Raw genomic sequence first — 25,225 nt, forward strand, 5'->3', positions numbered from 1 at the left:
AAATGCATATTTTATTTATTTATTTATTTATAAAGATACACTTAACAGATTACTGACAATAATTATCTAAATTACATTACAGTGGATCTAATGGCTAGTCAGAATCTAAATAGAAGTGTATACAACTTATTCAAATTAGGTGACACGTACGTGTTTAGTTGCAAAATAATAATAATAATTATGAGAAGTTTAAAATAGTTGATTTTAGGACTAGGGTATATCTGGGAAAAGCAGAATATAATAATAAATATAGTTTTCCAAATATAGGTGACTCAGATGTTGATAATATAATATTATTTAGAACACCGAACCATCTTTAACCAGAAGTTGGGATGCGAAATTATATGGTCTGAATTATAAAAACTTATTAAATAAGATGTCACCTCTCTTTGTAATATTTATAGAACTATCAGTCTATCATGTTTTATGTACAAACCACACAGTAACGCAGTTATTCCGTCACTGGATCAGACGAATTTTTTTTTATTGCCGCCTTAAAAACTATTAAACTAATCGCCTTTCCGCTTTACGATACAATTGTGTCTGCGACGGAAGTGTTTTCATAATAAAACCCAGCGGTAGTCTACTTCGGCTGGTGTATTGTGCCATTGTTTTCAATATAGAATAAGGAAATGTGAAAGATTATGTCCATAATAATTTGGATCGAGTAGAAGATTTACAAAAATACATTGAATAAGGTGCTACAGTCGTGCCTATATCGTGGGGGGTAGTTAGAGGTATATTTATATACATACAATATATCCCTACTTTTATCTTTACTCCCTTTCTATTTGATTAATTTCGTTGCGGGATAATGACATATTAGTTTTCCCTGAGACTCGCCGAGCTTCACCACTCGGTGTCATAAAATGCGTGCCACTGCTGACCCTGGCTTACAGGAGTTGTAGTGGTGGGTGTGAGGGCGAGAAAGTCTCTGATCACTATATAAATATGTCGAATTAGAACACAAGGTCGCGTTTAGACACTAAACCCCGATTGTTCACTGACACTCTGGTGGTGAGATATATTTTATGTCCGCTCGGACAGCGATCACCGTACACAAGTAGTTAAAACTCGCCATAGTGGCTCACGTAAGTGTGTCGCGTTTCGGAATCAGTCTGTGTATATCCAGTTCCAACAGGCCGGCATAATTGTGGCGACTGCCGAATTATCTTTCATCAGTCAACATTCTACTGGACCTCACTCCACTTACCATCAGGTGCAGGGGAGTGACTGCCGTGCCCGAATAATAAATAAGAATCAACCACATACAGGTGAATGGATTCAAGTCCTGATGAACTTAGAATCTGATAAAACCGATATCAAATGAACTCCCAACAAAAGACTTAATTGAATGTCTCCGTGTAATATACAATGAAGTCATTAGAAGCTATCGTCGCTTCTAATTCAGTACCATTGTGGTCTAATCTCCCATGTTAATCGACACGGTGCATTGCGTGGGCCAGTGTGACATTGACCTAAAGATGGTAAGGCGGCGCTTACACTGTTTATATTCGATTGCGTAACATTCTCTGCTTTGTGGATTGTGTGCCTACATAAACTAGGATGTGGCAAATAGCTTTTGTGAAATGTCGGGTTTGTTGTGAATAGTTGAAGTTCTTTGTCGATGTTTACAAGCAGTTAAGGAGTTAATTTTTTTATATTAGACTCACACTGTCAATATATAGTTTTGAAAACACATGCTTATGAGAAGCATAAGCATGCATAGAAAAACTGCCGTCCTGAAAAGATAGAACGAAACGAGATAGAATTGTTCATAGACGACGGTGTTTATTAATTCTCCGACAATCTTCTCATTTATTAGCCTTTTGTAATGGGTCCTTTACAACTACCAATGGCCCAATATGCAATATAGTGAATTAAGGATAATCCAGAACTTTGCTAAACATATTTTAATCAAGGTAACTTAATCTATTAACAAGTGGAATCACTTAATCTAGTCATGCGACAAAAAAGCTGGCATGAGCACTCATGACAAAACAATGACCCCACAATGAAGGGCCTAAGTCCAGCTCGCCGGTAATGTCAGGGACTGGCTCAAATCTCAGTCCGCCGCTACTTGCTCGCAATTACTTGGCCCACTACTCTCTGGCGACGATGCCACACGAAGTCAGGAAATTTGGGCACTGGCTAGAGGTAGTTCTGCGACCTTCCAGTCCCTTGACTCCTCACCGGAATTCCACGACTGGCACAGACGTCCGTAAGCACGATTTCGGTATCGTCGATTTATCAAGGGCGTTTCCGCAGGCTGAGAACAAGTTATATAAATCTATCAGCACTTGCGCAAACATCCCCGAATATCGGTAACAACTGGCGGTATACTAATTAGTTGTGCACACTTACCCCGTGGCCGAAACAGTATTTACACACACTCCGTACTATGTCTCAATATCTCACACGTGATTATTACTTCGCGACACTCTCTCGCAATCTCACTTAAAAAAAAACTTAATAATAACGGACACTACTCAAGTCCTCCGTGTCACCTCAATCCTTCCTTTCTTTCCACCAGCGAAACTTCTTCTACCCCACATTTATTTTTATTTTTTGCTGTCAGTTCGTTCAAATACAAATGCGAGTTAATCTATTATTGAAACGTGCCTAGTAACGCCATCTATGGTGCCCGATAAAAAATAATTCATTACACTTTTATTAAAAATATCTACCCAGTACCCATTATGATTAAACTATTTTAAATTTGGAACTTGAATGTCTCATTCATAAATAGTCCATTGAAATGTTACATTTTTTAGGCCTTACCTTGCGTTTTTTAGAGGACGCAATTTTATTTTTTAGAAGTGTAGGGGGGGTCAGTGTTAAGCTAAAACCAAGTTTGTGGGGTCGCCACCCTTGTCCCACGGCCGCCATCTTGGTTTGAAATGGTTTTACGATGTATCTCTTAAACTATTTATCTGACAAAAAAAATTATAAATATTTTTGTTGCAAATTAAATTCTCTACAACTTTGGTCTAGTAACTTTGTCGTAGAACTATAAATAAAAAGTTATAAGCGAAAATGTTAAGAAATTCAATGTTAAGCAATGTCCATTGCAACGTCATCAGAACGTGTGTTTATAAGGTTCATAATACGTACAACACAAACCCGCGGTTGTCGGCTTGTACGCGAATTACTTGGATCCTGAATCGCTTTGGGACAGATGAAGCAATTGCTTAACATTTTTGCTTATAACTTTTTATTTATAGTTCTACGACAAAAGTTACTGGACCAAAGTTGTAGAGAATTTAATTTGCAACAAAAATGTTTATAATTTTTTGTTAGATAAATAGTTTAAGAGATACATCGTAAAACCATTTCAACCCAAGATGGCGGCCGTGGGACAAGGGTGGCGACCCCACAAACTTGGCTGTAGCTTTACACTGACCCCCCCTACACTTCTAAAAAATAAAATTGCGTCCTCTAAAAAACGCAACCCCAAATGTAACTTTTCAATGGACTAAAACTGATTCATTCTTAAAGATTACGTATTATTTCATCATGCAAACCTTTTATACTATGTCCATAGTGAAAGTGTTAACGTACTAAACAATTAAAACGGGCGTATTTCTGCCCCACAAAGCCTATATCGGACAGCCAAGCTAATCGTGATGGATCGAACAGTTCAATTTGGCCCAGGGCGTTGTACGCTTAATTGCATCCAAATTGATTTAAATAGCGCGATAATCATAGAAAGTTATTTTGGGTGTGTGCGCGTGTAGGGCTGACGGACAGGTGATTGGTTTTCAGTGTGTATTCCGAATACGCTGCACCTGATGGTAAGTGGAGTGGGCGCCAATAGAGAGTCGTCTGACGAGAGATGATTACCCCTCGGCAGTTGACACAATTATGCCGGCCTTTTGGAACCAGATATACACAGGCTGACCCCGGAACGCGACACACTTATGTACGTTGGCCACTATGGTGGGCTTTAACATATTGTGTGCGGTGGTCGCTGACTGGGCAGATATAAATTATATCCTACCACCACTACAGAATATTTAAGTTTGGTGGTGAGAAGCGACTCGAAGACCCACAAATGTGGTCTGAGCTTGGTTGTTATGTATTCGACTGTATATACCACCAGGTAGGTGAAAACTCTATAAAAACAACCCGTTCCGAAGTGTCTGCATGTCTATACTGCTTAACAATAATTTAGACGATGAACGACGGTAGTTATATCAATAATCGCCATTATATTTGGTTTTCAATGTACTTTGCATCAGAAGTCAAAAAATTAAGAAAATCTGTTGTTTATGTTACTTCCTAAATTAATTTCTAAACTTTGCATTATTCAGAGGTAGCGTAACTAATTTTCTCATAGCAACAAAACAAAGTATATGTTTAAAATATAAAGTAAAGACACCCATATCTAGGAAAGTAACCAGTCAATCCACGTTGTGATTATATAAGAAATTAGACACCCGGTTGACAGATGGCTTGATATAACTTAACCCTTAAGTCGGTAATCCTGTCTGATTGACAGTATAGGCCGACCATCGATCATAGCACTTCTATACTGCAAATCGCAACGCCATTGTAAGTCCGCCCCCAGGGAATTCTTGTGCGCTCCGTCTCCACACCGAATGCACGCCCATGCACGGCTGTGACTGCGGAGTCCGATAAAAAAAAAATATAAGTGCATGGATATCGATTATATTTCTATCACTAGTGCTGACAACTATCAATAGAACACGTCTAAGTTTTCCTTCACGCGTTTTCATTTAATATGACGGTTAGTGTGGGAAGTATTTTATTATTGAAAGTTTTATCGAAATAATCGTGTTGTTAAACAGCGTTGTGCAATATGTATCCATATGAGGAAGTCTTTTAACAATTTAATGGGCCACGTTTGTGGAAAGTTGTTGATAACGAAATTATTTGTAATGTGTTTATGTCGTTTATAGTATTTTATTAATTTTTACAGCGCATAATATGTATATTGGTAAATGAAGGCACATGTATTTATTATTCGGAAATATATTAATTTGAAGTCTGGACTGAAAGTCATTAGTTACAATTAAAGGTATACTTTGTGTCATTATGATTTTGTAACTCACATTTCTACACAGGCATTAAAGTGTGGAATCAATTGAATTGAATGTTTTGAACCGATCTATGTGATTACTGTTTATATTTTGTACTGTTCCCTACCTCAAAAATCCACGTTACAGAGGGCCCTTTTACTCACAGGTATACTGTTTGTAATCTAAACATATAAAACAAAATCCCTTTTTCCGTCTGTATGTTATCGATTTTCTCAAAATCTACTGAAAGGATTTCTATGAAATTTGGTATGGAGATAGTTTAAGACCCTGGGAAGGGTATAGGCTTTTTATAACTAATCTACGAAAACTCCTTCACGCGGATGAAGCCACGAGCAAAACCTAGTACACCAATAAAACGATATTATTCGATATCTAAATCGCTAACGATAACGTTATTCAACGTTAATAAATCAATCCCACATTCACAAACGTTACAGTTTTCCAACTCTCGTTTAATCAATTAAACTATCGCCAATTAAGAGTCAATTGAAACGAGATTAACCATTAAATTCGGTCATTAGGGTTTTATAACTCCGTAACAATTACCGAAGCGAGTGTGACGCCTTCAATGAAGATAAATGAACGTAGATGAATGTAGATAGCTTTCTATTCACATGCGAAGGGCAGACACGTAGCCAGGCGAAGGTTGGGGACTGTTGTTTTTTGGGATATATATTTTGTAAGTTGTATTCTTTGTGTAGTTATTTTGATTATGGTGAGGATGATTTAGCCTGAATTGAAGCACTAATTTCTAGAATTTCATGTGAGGTAAATTGTCAAGATTTTTGTGTATCCTATCATAGGATTTCGTAGTAATGTGTATAGAAAAAAAAATAGTTTATCTGGTGATTAATTTGATGGAAGTGTCTATAGACCGTATATACATTCAATACGAGTGGGATATTTAAATTTTACTACTCGACTACTTGCATTTATTTTATCGAGCAAAACTAATAAAAGTATCATAGAAAAATAATATTTTGTTGTCAAAATTAATAGACATAGATCGGTAATTTGTTATCAAGTAGTGAAAATGATATTATAATCTTGATACTCAAAGTTAAACATACCCGTATGTATTATTAATTTCATTTCTACAAGTAAAAAGGTGTATATGATTATAACCTGCCATAAAAAGTCACTTTCATGTTGCTCCTACGACCTTTGGGCGGTCGGGGGTCAAATGAATGAGCATTAAATATGGCCCTGTCACTCCGTATAGAGTGCGTCTTTATTCGTATGAATGTCGATTACATTGATCCGTAATGATGCTCTATTAGAAAATTATTTTTATTATTTGTTTATTTTTTAAGTAACACATTAGGCGTACTTTTTGTATAAGTTCTATTATTGTTAATGAGATTTAATGTGATTTTGAGATGTAATTATATTATGCATAAATTGATTAATCCAGAATTCGGTAATTGTGAGTCGAGAGGTAAAGAAAATAAAGAAAGAAGTGCCAGTGTAGCGTTTAAAATGACATTCTTTATAATATTTATTGATAGAAAGAAAAAACATTTTATTTAGGTGCCTTACTTTAACATTTCTGAAAAAAAAAAATTGATTTACGATGTGTATTTTGTGTTTGCGGTTTTTTAATATTTTTGACGAAACAGAAAACACCATTCATAGACAAGCGCTATTGGTGTCAAATATATATATTTTTTTAATTTATTTATTTCTTTATACATATATTATAATACCATAACAGTTAATACTAATGCGATGTTATACAGATTTAATCTTAACAATTGATTTCAATACATCTATGAGCCATTTCTGTGAATTCTGACAGGTTACATATAAATATATCCAAGCTCTGGGATATAGAATTAAGCAATCGTATGGCCCGTGACAAGGGCGCAAACCTTAGTACATATGTTTGTGGTAATATTGAGACACAGGAAAGAAATTCTTTTAAAGTAAATGATAATGCTAATTTATTTGCAATGTTTCTCCACGTTTGGGTTTATGTTAATTCACTCTTACTAATTGCCAAACCAAACCACGGTAAGACTCTCTGTTACACTGTGACTTGACTAAATTAATACTATTGTGCTAAATCCAGGAAATAGCATAGTTAATTGAATTTTACCAGTTATTTTGAGGTTACGCGTTTTCACCAAGAACGAGAAGAGTGATATATGACGTTATAATTATATTTTCTTTCCTTTGTAATCAATTAGGCATTATTATAGTTATTCGGTTTGCTTCAATATTTTTCTATGGACAAATGAAATAACAAAATTTGGGGGACTAAGTTTCTCGAGACTCATCCAGCTTCGCAAGTCGGTGTCATAATGCGCGACACTTTGACACTGGCTTTCAGGAGTTAAGTGGCGTTAAAAATTAAAACATACACGCTAAATAGTCATACGCTATTATTCTCGAAAGTATAATACTGCACAAGCAAGTTGACAATATTAAAATAAATAATATCTCGTATACTTACCTGCCCATAATCTATATTCATAACTATCTACGTGTGTTCACAAGTCAATACACGAATACATCAATGAATTACCTCCCATCAAGTAACTAATTACCGTAGCCAAAATAGACAAGTCATACTCGTCAAATATGCATTGAAAGTGAAATTGTGATGGTATCTGTTGTAAATGAAATCGACCGTGTTACAAAGAGATATTTGTTTGGAGTGCTGTGATGTTAAGCATATGTTAGATCCAAACAAAGAGCTGTATAGAATGCTATCCGGACCATCTAGATAAAGGATCTTTATTTTTGTACTCGTGATGGTCTAAATTGGAGATGTTTTTGCAGGTCCGTGAAAGGCGAGTAAAGAAAGATTGGGTTCTGTTAGTAGTTTTATAAGCGATTTTAAAGTTTATAATGCGTTGTTTGCTAAGAAATATTTTTAAATTAATTGATATTGACAGCGTTCGAGACGTAACGGACAATAAACTGTTGGTGTTTGAACGAGAAGGTATCAATTCCCGTATCGATGGCAATAATCCGCAAAATTTGTTTTGGGTCTAGGTATTGTGGGAACGAATGTTTTAGTTCCTAATCAGCGCCTACGTATAGGGAATAATTATTTCGCAGAATATGTTATATACCTACAACTAATACTAAGTGGATTTTTAAGTAAAAGCGCTCTCAATACAAGTCGAGTAAAATAGAAAAATCTATGACGATATTATGATTCGGATATTATTACTTCTAAAAAGTTGAAGCTTACAAATGTCATCGTGATAATTTTGGGTCTCGATCGCATTCTTTGGTATAAAAACATATTTTTTTCCGGTCGACCATCAGGACAGGATTCTTGCTTTACAAGTGTTCGGGGGTTCACCTGCGATTAGAGGTATATATAGGGTGCTTCCCTTTTACACTGCGTTTAGATTCTGCTAATATATGAAGCTGAAGAGATTGTTTGTTTGTACGCGCTAATTTCGGGAACAACAGAACCGATTTTGATTTTTTCGCTAATATTATGCTATTTTACTCGTGAGTGCTATAGACTACGTTTTATCCTGGAAAACCTTATTGACGCGGGCGGAGCCACAGGCAAAAGCTAGTGTACTAGTTATAATTTTTCTTTTTTTAATCGTGGTAACGTAATTGATTCTTTCGATCTGATTGCTAAGTAGGGTATTTTCCAAAAACCTAGACTAGAAATGGTACCCCTTGACGACTGCCAGAATTACGCCGACCTGTATTATCGCAGCACCTGCCCAAGGCGCGACCCATCAAAACAAGTTTATTCACACACGAAACAAAAGATATTTTTAGTATCCATCTGTATAAAACAGGACTGCATGTCCTCTCGTGATCCTCTCGAAGCGAGATAATTACACCATTGTGTACTGCCGCTAGTCGCCACGCGGCCGCGTTTCGATCCGGTCCGATTGGATTCACCGAGCAGGTCTCGATATAATCCCACAAACTATATAAAAAAATCTTAATTACACATTGTTTCCATCCAGATGGTTTGTTATGGGTACAGGTTTGCAGCAATTCATATTTATTATTGCTGTGGAGGCAAATCTTAGATTCAAGGTTACAGTATTGGTTAAATCAGCGGTTTAAAATATTAGGTTTAACGGTGAAGGAAAACATCGTGAGGAAACCTGCACATCTGAGAAGTTCTCTATAGGAATTTCGAAGGTGTGTGAAGTCTACCAATCCGCACTAGGCCAGCGTGGTGGACTAAGGCCTAATCCCTCTCAGTAGTAGAGGAGGTCCGTGCTCAGCAGTGGGCAAGATTATAATACAGGGCTGATATCATTATTATTTATTATTAAAATATTAGAGGTATTGATGGAGGCATTATTAAGTATAAGTAACTGACTCCAAAATTGGTAACCAGTATATAGGTAATGTTATTTTTTTTTGTTAACAAGTTTTTGTAGCAAGAGAGGGTCATCACGCGGATGAAGTCGCGATCAACACTAATATTAAATATATTACATGCCCTACCAAAACAAACCTTAGGTGCTGACGCCCAGGCGCTACACCTTTGCTTTGTCGTATCCTTTTTGGGGAGCCCATTCGACGCAAACTGGTTCCTCCGCCGATTGTTTTAACTTTTTTACGACTCTGTTTGTAACGGATGATTTGGTTTTAGGTTTTATTTCACAATCATGATTAATGTAATCGATACTCCGTGTTGTTTGTCGAATGGTGTTTTTGTGTCTAAATGGGTCCAATAAAATTAAATTTGCTTAATAAAGGCCGTCCATAATTGTGACGTTAATTATGGACGGCCTTTATTAAGCAAATTGTAAGTAAATGTTATGCAAATGTTAAGATAGAACGGGGGTCATAAGTTTTGTGACGTCACGTGCCAAAATCTTTAGTATTAAAACACATAACATCAATTGTAAACAAAAAACTAATAATAGGTATGCTATATACCTGGCTATACATGTGGCATGCGTAAAAAGTGTCAAACATGTGACGTCACACCAAGGGAGGTCCCGTAAATGTGCCCACGTGTAACAAGGACAAGGTGAGGGGCCAAAAGATTATTAAATTCGTGTGATTATTTATGAATAGCCCCTTACTTATATTTCACCTTTGTTTATGTAGTGGCATAACACGAAATTTATACGGCCCCTAGGAAAATCAATCAGAATCACATAAATCACTCGGAAATTACCAACTTCCGAAAACACATTAATTATGATATATATCGGATATGATTTAGATAAATTTCACTTTAATTGTTGTTATGTGTACCCTTCTCCCATCATCGCTAGAGGCCGCAAGAAATTTTGACAAAAAAAAAATTGTTTGCCCTCTGTACCTCATTAGCGATGTTATCTACGACATAGAATTTGAAAGTAACACAGCGGTTAAGTATGATCTGATAATTTCGCACGGGTGTGCAAGTTGTAAGCGAAAGCGTGTACGATACGGAAGGGGCTGAGGAATAATTAAATAATAATTAATACGTAAACTGAGGTATGGTTGCGTATTTGAAAAGTTAAAATTATTTTCTTAACGTATGCTGAAATATAAGATCATCTTTAATGTTTTTAGAGCTCGTATAGATTATATAGATGCAGCCCAATTCCAACAGGTCGGCCTGAAAACCTCAAGTCTATGTCCAGTAATAAATATCCTTTAGCTAATGATTACGTTCAGACTAGATATTCAAACGAGCCTAATCGGGCACAAATTTCAGGCACCGGCAGATACTGAGTAGAAAAACTTAATATCACTGCCCGATCCAGGGATCGAACCTGAGACCTCAGTAGTGCAGTCGTACCGTAACAACTACGTCACTGAGGCAGAAAAAAAATCCATTACACTGTAATATAATGAGTTGCAACTTATCTCAGTAACATAATACATTTAGAATTACGACAAACCTGCAAGTATTTAGGATCAATAATATTTAATATAAAATATTTCGCATTTATAACAATTACATAAAATTTATTTAGATAATATTAATTTCGCTTTGCGCTTTTGCTTAAACCAGAGTAAAAAGTAATCCATTATAATAATTCAACTACACTTATTAACAAAATGGTGTACCATTGTATAAATCTGTGGGAAAATCCTTATCTCACAGTAGTTAGACAGTTTGCAATAAGTATAATAAATTATAGAAATTTGCTTGTTGCAAGTGATATTTGGGATTGTTCTAATAATGACAAAAAGCAGTATGTACCAAAGAGTTTTAAGATTATACAGAGCTGTCATTGACAAGATTGTCATACAAAAATTTTGCGCTCATGCGATGATTACTCAATCTACCCTGCAATATCAAAACACCAATGTAAAATACTTCATATTTTTTCGATATCGTGATGTGTATTCTATTAATGCGCATACAAGCATATTTTCTGTAAATATATTATTTTTGTATTAATATCTAAGGACGCTGTGACATTTTTCCACACGGACATTTCAAATAAGACAGCGACTTATTACCGTTGGTAATAACTTTTGAAGCACAAATTTGATCCTAATGTACGATTAATACAAAGACATTAAACAGTTAGTTTATGTACACAGAATTTTTGTTTTTTCTATTGTCCAAGTACCGTTCATAAATTTTATCATTTTTTGTTCATTATTTCAAAATTAGAAATTAATTTAGAACGTAATCATGGTTCAGAGAAAGTTCGGTGCGGTTTAGTTTTTTTCATTGTTTGTATAAGATTCACACGGCGTGCGTGATAAATATATTCGCTTTAAAATTAACCCATCAGAACTTTTACTCTTTATCCAAAGACCACTTTTACAAGACCTCTGAGATGTATGGAACCTTGTACGAATTGCGGATCTTCTTTCCTACAGAGGCTTACTCGTCCCAATTTATTAGTTCGTAATTTTTTGTACCAGTTTCCTTATTTGATGATCTTTTTCTAGTTTAATAGCTTCATTCATAAGTGTGCGCTCATGAGATGATTTGATAAAGATGTTTAATGGTTAGATGTCATGTTTTTATGGTATTCCATTAAGTATTTTTTATTGAGTTTAGTAAGTTCAATTCAAAAATTCTTTTTTTAAAAACATAAGTACAAGAATTTTGTTGTGCTCGCTGTTAAGAAGTCATGGAATACTTTATAGTTGAATATATTTGGTATAGTGTTACAGGGAATCGCTAGAAGAATAGGACTCTTTCGAATGTCGATTATATCATGAATATTATTGTTATATATTGTTTTGACGTATCATAACTGCAATGTTGTTCGCCTACGTGATAAATAAAGTATTCTATTTATTTTAATAGCTTTTGCCCGCGGTTTCGCCCATATAAAGAAGTTTTACCGGAATAAATAAATTTCCGGGAATAAAAAGAAGCCTATAGCACTCAGGAGTGATTTAGTTTTGTCTGAAAGAATTTTCAAAATCGGTTCAGTAGTTTCAGAGGCTTTACAAACCCACAAACATTTCCCCTTTATAATATTAGTATAGATTTAGGGAGATTATACTTTGATTATCTATGGATATCGCTTTAGACCGCCGTCCGAACAGATGTCCCCACATTTTCCAATACGTTGGCTGTTAAGACACGCCCGCGAGAATCTGAGAACGAACCACACGACGCCAGTCACGTATTACTATTATCTTAACCCCATACGGACTACAGTTAGGTACACTCACGCGCAGTGTATTTATTTAAATTTATATATTGTGCATCAAATATTTCACACGGTCAGGCAAAATTTACGTAATCCACTTACCATTAATCCATGACAACGTATTTGAATTTCGAATATTCGAATGATTTAAGCCGTAGTTTATACGACCAATCACATGCCTGACGCAAAGTCTGGAGGAATATGGAAATGATAGGTAAACATACAATACTTACCAGAATTGAAGATCAGACACAACAACTTCATATACCTACTCAACTCGTATACCAGGCCCAATAATTACAATCGATCGAAGAGCGTTGAAACTCCACCAATCTTGCTATCTTCTGTCATTCGCGTAAGTGCCAAATCTCACCAACGCTATTCAGTTATTGACATTTCGAAAACACGCATCGCCATAATAATACCTTGAATTTTCTTGCATAACCCTAAAAACATCCTTTCTTAACCTCCAGCCTATAGGGCATTTTTGTTTAAACTTCTAAGTGGTGTTATTTTGAAATAAATGAAATATGACATTTCAGTCGAAGGGTATAGAATGTCAAATAGTTTATAAGGCCTCATATCATATTCTCGAACGATTTTGAAGGGTACTTTATTGTGTCAAGGGCATACAAGTCTATCGGCCAATCGATATTAGTAAAAGAAACAGTTTATGAAAGCATTTCGACGTGAATAACTCAGTTGTTGGATATGGAACGCAAAGATATTACATTGAAAATTCAGGTTATTTACTATATCCTAGTACTTGATGTGATTCATCATTAACATAGGGTAGGCATAAACAAAACTCTTGTAACCAAAATTTCCGATGTGCTGATTAATCTATTGCCATATGATCAAAGTTGGCAATACTGGGTCACTGAGAGTGTTTTTTCTTGAATTTTTGATTATAATGCAACTTTATTTAAGGAATAAGTTTTGCCTTGTTTATTTAAATAAACCACACAATCCACATACTAACGTGACTTAAATAATTTAAAATGTGTATTTGTAATAAAAGTAATTACTGTTTATATTTTTAATATGTATTTTTGTTGTTCATTGTACGTGTTTAGAACAGTAGTCTGATTAAACTGCTGCACAAGATTTTCCGAAGGTCAACTCAGGCTCGTAGTAAATTGTGGGCTGTAAGAAGTATTTCTGTTAGCTAAATTGCATTTCATCAAAGTACTTATTTGCGATTTGATTGGATGAGACTTTTATATCTAGATTTATTTTTTAAGTAGTGTTGCTCGCAGCTCCGCCCGCATGAGAAGCCTTACCCGCTATAAAAGACCCTAAAACACTGTTCATAGCGCTACCTGTTAGGTAACTGCGTGATCTATTTAAAAATCTGATTAAAAATATCTGTTAAGTATTTCTCATGGGAACAAATTAATGGGATAAAAGTAACCTGTGTGTTAACCCAGGTCATGGCCTACCTGAGTGCCAAATTTGATCCAAATCTGTCCAGCTGTTTCTGCGTTTACTTTTAACAATCATCTAGACATCCAAAAATTTTTACAAACTTTCGCATTTATAATGTAAGTGAGATTTGATATGTTATGTTTATTTAATAACCTTATTAATGATCGTTTTATAAATCTGTAACCGTTATTGTGTTTTGTCTTTTGAGTATTATTTACAGTCAGAAGAAGCGAGACAAACAATTCCGTAATTATGACAGATATATACAGCGTTTATTAGTAAGGGCCTAATTATGTATGACAATGAATTGGAGATAGTTGTCAATACGATTGTTCTGCTTCTCACATAATAAAATATACTTTCTACCAACCTAAACTTAAACTTTCCAATGTAGAGAGATTATACAGATCCAGGATCTAAGTCAGTTCAACATACACTAACAGAACTATCAAGCGAAAGGGGATGGTTCCTAATGCCTTAATGACAGCGGCTGTCGTGCCGCGACGATTTGTCTTGTAAATCCGCAAATTGGTGTGAAACTGATGGAAAATTGCTGCTTTCTAACTCCTAGACTCGCCCTTGATGCCATTCGGTGAAAACAATTGATTTCTGTTTCGGTGAAAGGTTCAACATTGATTTTCTCGTGCCACCGTAATGTGTAGGCGTACGCGCAGGGCATGTTTTTAAATATTTGATTTGGTTTGGCCGTTTGGTAAACTTTGGTAGTGGTGCAAATATGATGGAGATGTGTACGTGTTAAAGTGGTTTTGGATGGGCCGTTGAAGTGGACTGGAGGTCACTCAGTCAATGAGGACTCGTCGGCTATAAGATACTGTTATGAGAGTAATAAGCGGTCAATTGGTAGTATCCAATAGGTAAGAAGCGTTTTATTCAGGGACCTATGTGTCTCTTATGTATTAGATTTCAACGGGTTCGTGTTTTACATTTTCGTTCATTTACTCCCGTATTCTCAATAATAATACTATGAGGACGTATACTGCGCTTGAACGCGTATTGTTATCAATTTCATCGTTTTCTGTGGCTTTGTTATTTGACAGCTAACTGAAATAAAGCTTTATCTCAATCAACCTGCCTATGCATTGGGAAGGTTATCATACCGAAAGTATTTAAAAATAGACTTTTTTCATGGCTTTGCTCTGTGTTTAGGTAATTAACATTTGTGAATACGGGCGTTAGTTTACAGGTTACGTGTAATTGATCCTTGAATAACTAAGAATGATTAATAAACCGTCCCAATCTCAATCTTCAATCCGATTCCGAGGATAAAGCAATCAAAGTAACTTATTTGCAAACATGTCCAAAATAACTTTATTCTGATTGGTGCATTTTCGCGATAGATCGAAAATAAACGTTTTGATTGTTTATTTAAAATGGCGGTGAATGACGGCTCCTGATTGCTACTGGTGCCATAAGAGAAATTAAATCAATTGCTTTTATCGATATATTAAAACTAATTTCATCACGTCAGGAATAACTTTCCATGTGTTTCTGATTATGTAAAGTCATTTATTGGCGATTGCAAATTGTGCATTAACGAATCGCCGCGGGCGGCCGCTAGATGTCGTGAGCTTGTAATTATTGCCCGCTCGTATTTCTGCCTACCTTTCCCTATCGATAAAATGATGCGTGAAGATAATTGCGACTGTTCTAATAAATTATGGAGGGTTTATTTATTATGGAGTATTGATCTATTTAATTTATTTATGTGTATGTAACTTACACGGTAAATTGTGTTGCTTGCACATTTAGATTCTCGGCGCGAAAACTTTAAAATATAATGATCACTGCTGTCTAAATTTAAACAAGCATTGATGTTTAAGATGATGTTTCTGCCTTATTTATTATTATTATTTTATAAGGGCACGGTAAATTGACACCACTACACCTGATGGTAAGTGAATTGAGGTCCAATAGAATGTTGAAAAGCGGCGATAGCCTAGTTGGGTGTGGAACGGACTGCCAAGACCAATGTCCGCAGGTTCAAATCCCAAGGGCACACACCTCTGACTTTTCTAAAATCATGTGTGTATTCTTTGTGAATTTATCGTTCGCTTTAACGGTGAAGAAAAACATCATGAGGAAACCTGCACATCTGAGAAGTTCTCTATAGGAATTTCGAAGGTGTGTGAAGTCTACCAATCCGCACTAGGCCAGCGCGGTGGACTAAGGCCTAAACCCTCTCAGTAGTACAGGAGGCCCGTGCTCAGCAGTGGGCAAGTATATAATACAGGGCTGATATTATTATTATTATTAGAATGTTGACTGACGAGAGATGATTACCCTTAGACAATTATGCTGGCCTGTTAGAACTGGACATGCACAGGCTTATTCATGAACGCGACACACTAACGTGGGCCACTATGGCGGGTTTTAACACCTTGTAAGGTGGTCGCTATCCGGGCGGATATAAAATATATCCTAACACCAGCAAAAATCCTATTTACCCATGTATTATATTGAGATATGCATGTTTTTAATATGGCTTTTCTCTTTCCAGGATCGGCCGGCGAAGACCAACCTGCACAACAGAGCACACACACTCGGCATAAGCAATGTGACCACCGACGCACCGACCAAATCATGCAGACCACATACCCATGAGTCTTGCCCCAAGATAACGTGACCTACACGATATTTATTGTACTTATAACTTTAATTAACGAATCTAGTCGCCATAGCACTATTTAAAACGAAGCATCTTAGAGTAACTGAACGAAGTGGAAGTACAAAAAGTACAGCGAGAGTACAAACGAGCCGGGATGAGCTAATGTTGATTTAACAATAAATTGATACGATTAGAGGTCCCCCGGTGACGATACAATGTCTACTACAAGTGAGTATTGCGACTGCTTCTTGTTTTTTTTTATCTTCACAATGCGTAAACCTGAAACTATTGTCGAATCTTAAAGCAAAGTAATTATTGATCTTTCGTAATTAAGCCTTACACTTCTGTTTTATAATCATCTAATTTTGAGTATGTGGTAGTTCAACATAATATGCAAAACATCTGATACCTTTACACAACAGAATCTCACTATTGATAGAACTCAGTTTTGCATAATTCTTTTCAAAACTTGAAACTTGGGTAATTGTAAATTTAATTTCCTATCATATTTTTGAAATTGGTCCTTACTACAATGTTATTAAGATTTACGTCTCGTTTACAGGCTTTGAGCACTCGGCGATGAAAAGCAGCTTCTCGCTGTCGTCGCTGCGGTCGGCGGCCGCTCCGCCGGCGGGCCAGTGCGATCAGCTCGAGAGGCCGTACCACAGTCTTACCAAAAAGAGGTGGGATTTCTGTTCTTGAACCTTTTTTTATATACATAAATGAATAACAAACAGTATCATATATGGGTACAGCATATATAATTTAAATGTACACAATAAATGATACATAATATATACCTCTATAATGCCTTCCAGAGATTACGTTTCAAGTTATAATTGAATGAAATTAAGTAATACAAAAAATTATATGGTATCTCGTGATTGCTTTTTATTTTTGCAACTCCCATTACAATACTGCAAGTAGCACAAATCATATTTCTAGTGTTACCGAGGATATAAATCTTCAGTCTAATGTTTATATACTACATAGCCTATACCCATAAATTATATATTAGTACCTTTTGCTTAAGGCACCGCTTGCGTGAAAATGTTTTTTCGGGATAAAAGTTCCGCTTTATATTTTCCCAAGATAAATATTTTAAAACCTAAACCTCCAGCAATACATTGGTGAAAACTGTATTCAATTTCACGCAGTAGTCTTTGAGTGATGCGTATACAAACATACATACAGACAAAAATTCCGAAATGTTTTGGCTTCTGTTGTTTTATTAAGGACCCCCTCTATATTAGTTTTTCTTCAAAATGTATAATGTACAGCCATAGGCCTCTCGCAATTTTATTGTATGTACAGATTATGGGTAGATACAACCTGATTGGATATTATTGCATCTCTAATAATCTTTGACATCCTTCATGTACCTTCCCTCAGATAGCAGTAGTCCAACCAGCTAGTTAACACATGGCACGTGTATTACAGAAAGGAGCCATGTCGCGAGGCGTGGCGGCGCTCGTGGGGCTCGACCGCGAGCGGCGGCAGCGCCGGCGACGATCTCTGGCCGCTGCTGCAGAGACACTACGACTACATCATGGACAACCAGATCATCAACACCTGCAAGGTAGGTAGTTATAATAAGAAAGAGAAGCTAAGGCATACATAGGCATGTTAGGAGTTGGCCTACCACAGTATTCTATGGTTCAATTCAAATATCTTGAAGCAGCGTAGTACTACTAATTTAAAAAGCCACAAAAATTACCAAATCTGCAATTTTAAGGATACGAAGTTGTCTTTTAGTATATGACACACATGCCCAACTTAAAATGGCTAGATACGTCCATGTGCCCTGAGGGTCAATGATCATCTCATATTATCGACGTTGAAATTTTTTTAAATTTTAATTTGGATGGAGTCTTAACAAGGTTATAGTTTTGACGATGGTTGCACTGTCAATGACAACGGCATGGTCTTGTTAGTAGTAAAAAAATCCACAACTGTAAATATTACTAGTGGCTATAGTCACATTATTTCTATCCCTCGTTCCTCAATTTAAAGTATAATATTTAAAAAAAAAAAAAACCATTCCAGGAAGCAAACGGCGAGTTGCAGTCGCACAACTCGACCGCTTTGCTGACCGGGCCGCGCTTGTTGAACCCCACGTCCGGCTTCAACCGGCAGTGGTCGCTCAACCAGCTGATCGCCGAGTTCAACGAACTGTGCCAGTGGCTCACACACGTGCAGGAGGAGATATATTCTAGTCCCGAGAATTTGTCCAGTAGGAAGTTGAGGATGGTAAGTCTTTTACTGTAGGGACTTATGCAAAGTGGACTGGATATATGGGATTTAAATTGGACTTAAAAATCCGACTACCCTCTACACCAGCATATGCTCGATGATAATGGTTTATTTCAAGAAGGATATCATTGGACAGATATACGGGTCTCGTTACTTAAATAATTTTAGATTACGAGATTCACAGACTTTTATATAATATTAGCTTTTGCCGGTGGCTCTGCCCACGTGACAAAGGTTTTCGGGGTGAATATTTTCCCGAGATAAAAAGTAACCTACAGCACTCGGGAGTAATGTAGCTAGCTATTAGTGAAAAAAAAATCAAAATTGACTTAGTAGTACATAGATTAGCACGATCAAACTAACAAAAAACTCTACAACTTTATAATATTAGTATATACTCAATGCTGCAATGGCCCTGAAAAACAAGAGAATATGTACTATGTTGAAGAGCTCCTTTTTCCGCACTTAGCGCATAGTCTGAGTATCTATTCTTATAAATACTCAGACTACTGTTAAGTAGTCTTTTATCTTTAAAGATTGCATTTGTACCATAAGGCGGGCGAGCTACTCGCTTGTGAATTGGTATGAAATTCATTGTATCCTATTCAACTGACTTCCATAACACTTCCCTACTCGTCCTAACTTTGTCATTCATTGAAGATTATTGAATAAGTTTTGTTTTCATATTTTCTTGCAGAATCGCATGTCCGAGTTGGTGTCAGTGGAGCCGCGTCGCATCAAGTTCGTCGAGCAGGCGAGCGCTATACTTGAACGGATCCCTGAAGCGAGTGGAGAAGTAAGAACTAATACTACACCGTAGTGGCCTTATTGTAACTTACGCTTAAGAATAATATACGGAGATAATTGTAATAGAAATCTGATGATGATTGCTGAGTTTTAAATTGACTATGTCAAGACACCTACTGACTACAATGTAATGTAGTTGTAGTAAAATTATTAAATTCTTTGTTATAATATTACTAGTTTGTCGACCTGTAAGACGCAGGAGTATGTTATATCTCTCATTACTGAATAGTACTAAGCATGCAGTAAAAAGTAATTTTAATTTCGCATTAAAACATTATAATCACAGGTAACATGGCGAATAGAACACTTGAAGATAAAGTGGGAAGCCCTTCGCCTGCTTCTTAGTCCTGAACAGCAGAACCGTGATGAAGATAATCCTGATGCAGTTGGTTAGTATTGTATATTTATAATTCGAAATTAAAATTACAAGAAAATCCTCTATGGAAAACTATTGTGTTAGAACTACTAACGCCATCTATTAGTATTCGTGCTTAATTAGTGAACACATTGTCAGTTGGAATATGAAATTGTTCTTAGCAGTTCACATAGATGGCGGTGTACAGAAATTATGTTTGTTTCTAGGCAGTGTTGAAATTTCAATTTTGAATAATGAAATTTTGGGTTCGTGTCCCGGCTTGAACAATTAAAATGTAAATGTTATATTGTAAAACATATTGTCTGGGTTTGTATATGCATTTAGTAAAATAAATATTGCTACTTTTATAGCATTTAACGTCCATTCTTCCGACTTGCCTTTCGAAATAGACCCTTTAGCCTATAGCTTAAGAAGTATTATGCAGAGTATTCCTAATGTTTGTTGATTATGTTTAATTCGTAGACACAGCGCACGAGCTCCGCTGCCTGCGTCGCTGGCTGCACTGCATGGAGGGCCGCCTGCCGCCGCCGTCGCTCGCCGCCGCCAAGTCCGCCACCTACCACGAGCTGCTCAGGAAGCTGAGGGAGCATCAGGTCAGTTTACATTTACAACTTTATGCCTTTGTGATAAGAGTGTTTAATATATGGTAATACGAGTGGCTACAAACCATGCTAATAAAGAAGAATTGAAGTTGTTGAAACGTTTGGTGTTGTGTATGGAGAAACAATAAAAATGTTTATTTACTAAGACCTGCTTAGGAACTGAGAAAGCTGATGTCAGTATTAATTTTGAACTTTTTACTCTCATTATAAAGATGTTGAATCGATGCGACTAAAAAAGTAGGGTATTTTGTTCTTTTTTGCTTCATTTATTATGTATCATTCTTTTAACATTATCAAGAAGAAATAACAGATGTCATAAGCAGAATGTGAATGTTCTCCGCGTATTACCTACCAGGAGAACAATAAACGTAAAATGATTTTCAAGGTTTGTTTATTTGAAAAGTTTTACTGCAAAAAATTATAAATAAATAATCATTCTTGACATTGGAGTTATTAAAATTCTATGCAATTGAAAGTAACCAGTTCCATGGGACTTGCTTTTTACTTATTTGCTTTTTGTTGAAAAAACCCTAGTAATTATTAATATTAATATATTTGTTGTTGATGATTAAGATATTAAGTATACACTTTGAACCAGAGTCTGTTAAATGTTTGTAATTTGCTTTAGTTTAGCTCCGGTAGTTTATAAGGATGTGCGGCACAATTTCTAAATTTAGTTTGGATCTTGAGTTGTAGCATATATTATATATTATAATATAGTTATAGATAGGTATTTAAATAAATACATAAACATTATTAATTAGCTTGGACAAACACACTTTTCTGTTTACAGAAGGAAGTTGGGCTAGATATTGTTTTCTCATTATACCTATGAATAGACAATAAATCGAACAAAAATCTTACATGTATACATATTAATTTACATTAGTAAAATGACCTGAATAAGAAATCCTTTAAGAAGGCTTTGCACATCATAATATATTATGAATATGCAAACCTCATTAAATTAATAAAAATATATTATTTAGTGAATAATATATCAATATCACTATACTAGTTCATGATTAACTAAACAAAATATCGTCTCGTTTTATGGACATAGTATATTAATTTCTTGTTTTGAGATCATTCGATTTAATCTTACTGGCATGATTTATTGATCCTACATAAAACCTAAATGGTTTTATTTGGTTAATTTATATTGTATAAAACCTATTGGATTAATTTATCTTGACATATAGTCAAATTGTAGCTGATCTTTTTACATTATTGATTTAAATAAAAAATTATATGGAGTCTTTTTTAAAGCAACAGAAGCCTATACAAATGTTTTTAGAAATTTTGTCTGACTATCTATTTGTACATGCATTAGGCAAAAACTACTGCATGGAATTGAAAGCAGTTTTCATCGATGTATTGCTAGAGGTCTAACTTAAAACATAAGCTTTATTTTATCCTGAAAAAGTCTAAAGCGGGACTTAAATAAACATATACTATACCTACATATTTATGTTCGTTTTACTTTTAGTCAAATTCTTTTTTGGCGAACTGTGATAGTAATTGTATGAATATAAATTTGTAAATTGTAAAGTACTAGAAATACGAATTAAGAAATATATAGACACTTATGTTTCACTGCCAGCATTCATTAAATCAGAATATTTTAATTTTTTTATATACATCACATACATTTGTTACGTACATTTGTCCTCATATACTTTTTGGAGCATTAACGTTTCAATCCATAAATTTAAATGCTCGTCCTAACCGAACCTACCATTCCGCTCCGGACGGTAAGTGGTGACTGTACAGTTTCTCTCCAGAGGTCACCATGCGTCATCCGTAACGATCACGGCTGCGATCACAACAAATTGGCTTTATATCATAATTTACAATGATTGACTACGCTAGACGTCTGTTTAGCACTTTCTAACGCTCGCGGCGACTACCACGAAAAACCTAATTGTGTGGAGATTTGAAAAAAGTAACATGGACTATATTACTTTTGAGACTGATTAACATTATGATGTTTTTTTTTTATTTCTGCTTGAATGACTAAACGAGCTTGCCGTTCGCCTGATGGCAAGCGATACGAACGCCTATGAATAGTTGAAACACCATGCAACACCTTGAATTACAAAGTATTGTTTGGTATTCCATTGCGCTTGCCATCCTGAGACATGAGATGATAAGTCTCATTATGTCCAGTAGTTACACTGGCTACAATGACCTTCAAACTGAAACACAACAGTGACTATACACTACTGCTTGGCCGACGACTGTCACGTTGTGGACCCGGGTTCGAGTCAAACATCGGGAACATTGGTATTGGACTTTTCTGCTCAGCATCAGCTGAGTATGGAATTTATGCTGAATGTGGCGATAGGTTCGCCTTGTATCCCATGGGACACACATGGTGGGTGGTGTGGTTGCACATTTACCTACCATGTCGAGGATAAAGGCTTGATGTTTGAGTTTAATTTACCATTATACTGCTTTATAAAAACGTATAAAAAGCTACAGTTTAAAACTTCTTTACATCAAGGTCGAATATTGAACAAAATGTTCCTTACACTCCCTAAAAGTTTTATAAATTACAAGATAATATGTCGGTATATAAATTTATAGCCTATTTGTACGTATTAAACGCAATATTCCCCTAAACGCGCTTTCACTGTTTCGCAGTAAGTTCTCACGTTTGATATCAGATTTTGACGTGACTATCCGTTATACTGATCTTTGAGGTAATGGTACAGACATCCATTGTAACAGTTTATAGTGATATATTGGCTTTTCTCTACAATAAATAATAATTTCATGTTCGTAATGAGCTAGGTAGATAATGGATAGGTTTAAATATAAACACACCTTCATTCCTTTTATTCACGAAAGAGACAGAGGGGCAACTGGTTAGGCTACGCTCTGAGGTCCTGGGTTCGAATCTCAGGTCGGGCAAAGTGATATTTGGGCCTGTTGGTACCAGATATACAAAGGCTGATGCTAGGACACGACACATTTACCTGGGCTTCTATGAAGGGTTTGAATACTTTCTGTACGGTGGTCGGTATCCGGGCGGATAATATACCTACCTCGAGAAAATGTCTACGATTATATGCTCACACATTACATATTATGAAGCATTTTGTTTTTGCATAACGAAATAAATCACTTTTGATAGGTAAGATTAAGGGATTGGCAATGTGATAAGTACAAGGGAAAAGTTATTTTTAGCACAATTTTACTGTCTTATTGCCTGATGTATTGCGTATTAAGATATCATATCAATATTTACTTATGTATTGGTTGGATATTTTGATTTTATTGAAATCCTTAGTGATAGTAAAGTTAGAAGACAAGAAAGAGTTGATAACAAAAATAATTTGTAATCTGAAAGAAAGTTTTATTACACGTATACCAAAGTTTTGCTGAACAAATTTCCGACCCTTGATGCGCTGCAAAAAATTAGGGCAATCGCCATAATATGGAGAGCGCTAAATTCCGAGCACATTTTTATATTTTTATTAAGAACGAAAAAAAATTCACCTCACCTAAACCATAGTAGAGAAGTTCATTGCGACTATAAAATATTTTCAAAGCATTTTGCCGTTTAAAGAAATATTTTTTACTTACAATAAGTACTTCAAATTCTGTTGTATGTAATTCAGGATACAGTCTAACCATTTTTAGTTCGAGAAGTAGTGCATATTCTGTAAAGGTCAATTTTAAATTAGATATTTTCACGCAAGTTGGATTTCTATTCAATTTAGCGAGAAAATGCCAGTGTTCTGTAATCTGTTGTGTATAAAATCTATACTTAATATATGAAGTTGAAGAGTTTGTTTGTTTGTTTGAACGCGCTAATCTCAGGAACTACCAAACCGATTTCGATTTTTTTTTTCACTAATAGGAAGATACATTATTCCTGAGTGCTATAGACTGCTTATTATCTCGGAAAATTTTTTGCACGCGGACGAAGCCGCGGGCAAAAGCTGGTAACTTATAAAAAAAGACAAAATTTCATCTGATTACGTGTTCACATTAAATTTCGAAATATCAATAACCGCCTTTCGATTTGATGACTTCCTTATAAACAAAAATTACATGCTCAAAATGTTTACGAATTATAATTTTACGAGCTCGCCACTATGTACGGACGGATGAATGTGTTTTGCCTATATATAGAGATAATTTTTATATATGAGAAGATAAAGAAATGGCGGAATTTTGTCTGAACTAAAATTCAAGGAGCAGAACAAACATTTTATGTGACGTGAGTATTATTTATGCGAGTCTGCTGACGTTACTGCGAATGGCGGCATTTTAAAATATTCCCGTTGAAATTCTGGGTAATGTTTGAATTAGGATATACATAATTGTGATTGCAATCAGCGGTGTTTTCAACTATTTATATGGGAACGAAACTATAAAAAAAGTTACTTAAAAAGATACCATTTCAAAACCTATACTTGAAGACCGACCAATCACATTGTCTATTCTTATAACATACAATTATGAATAATATCAAGTGTTAATTAAAATATGAT

At 35.5% G+C, this 25,225-nt stretch overlaps 1 protein-coding gene and 1 long non-coding RNA gene across 6 annotated transcripts in view; one reads left to right on the top strand and one right to left on the bottom strand.

Annotated features, from left to right (window-relative positions):
- The window catches only part of LOC115444450, a 365,866-nt gene that overhangs the window by 143,694 nt on the left and 196,947 nt on the right, over window positions 1-25,225 (top strand). For all 5 annotated transcript variants that reach the window (XM_037446463.1, XM_037446477.1, XM_037446478.1 and 2 more), the window contains 7 exons: window positions 16,575-16,910; window positions 17,245-17,365; window positions 18,123-18,261; window positions 18,729-18,932; window positions 19,633-19,731; window positions 20,029-20,131; window positions 20,581-20,711. In XM_037446463.1, coding sequence (XP_037302360.1) covers window positions 16,898-16,910; window positions 17,245-17,365; window positions 18,123-18,261; window positions 18,729-18,932; window positions 19,633-19,731; window positions 20,029-20,131; window positions 20,581-20,711 — 810 coding nt within the window. In that variant the 5' untranslated portion in view covers window positions 16,575-16,897. The remainder of the gene's footprint in view (window positions 1-16,574; window positions 16,911-17,244; window positions 17,366-18,122; window positions 18,262-18,728; window positions 18,933-19,632; window positions 19,732-20,028; window positions 20,132-20,580; window positions 20,712-25,225) is intronic.
- Window positions 1,899-2,659, bottom strand: LOC119192719. Its single transcript, XR_005113737.1, has 2 exons — window positions 2,365-2,659; window positions 1,899-2,269 (listed from the first exon to the last, which is right to left on the bottom strand). It is a non-coding gene; the product is annotated as an uncharacterized LOC119192719 (long non-coding RNA).

The sequence above is a fragment of the Manduca sexta genome, chromosome 6, assembly GCF_014839805.1.
Source record: "Manduca sexta isolate Smith_Timp_Sample1 chromosome 6, JHU_Msex_v1.0, whole genome shotgun sequence".
NCBI lineage: Eukaryota > Metazoa > Arthropoda > Insecta > Lepidoptera > Sphingidae > Manduca > Manduca sexta.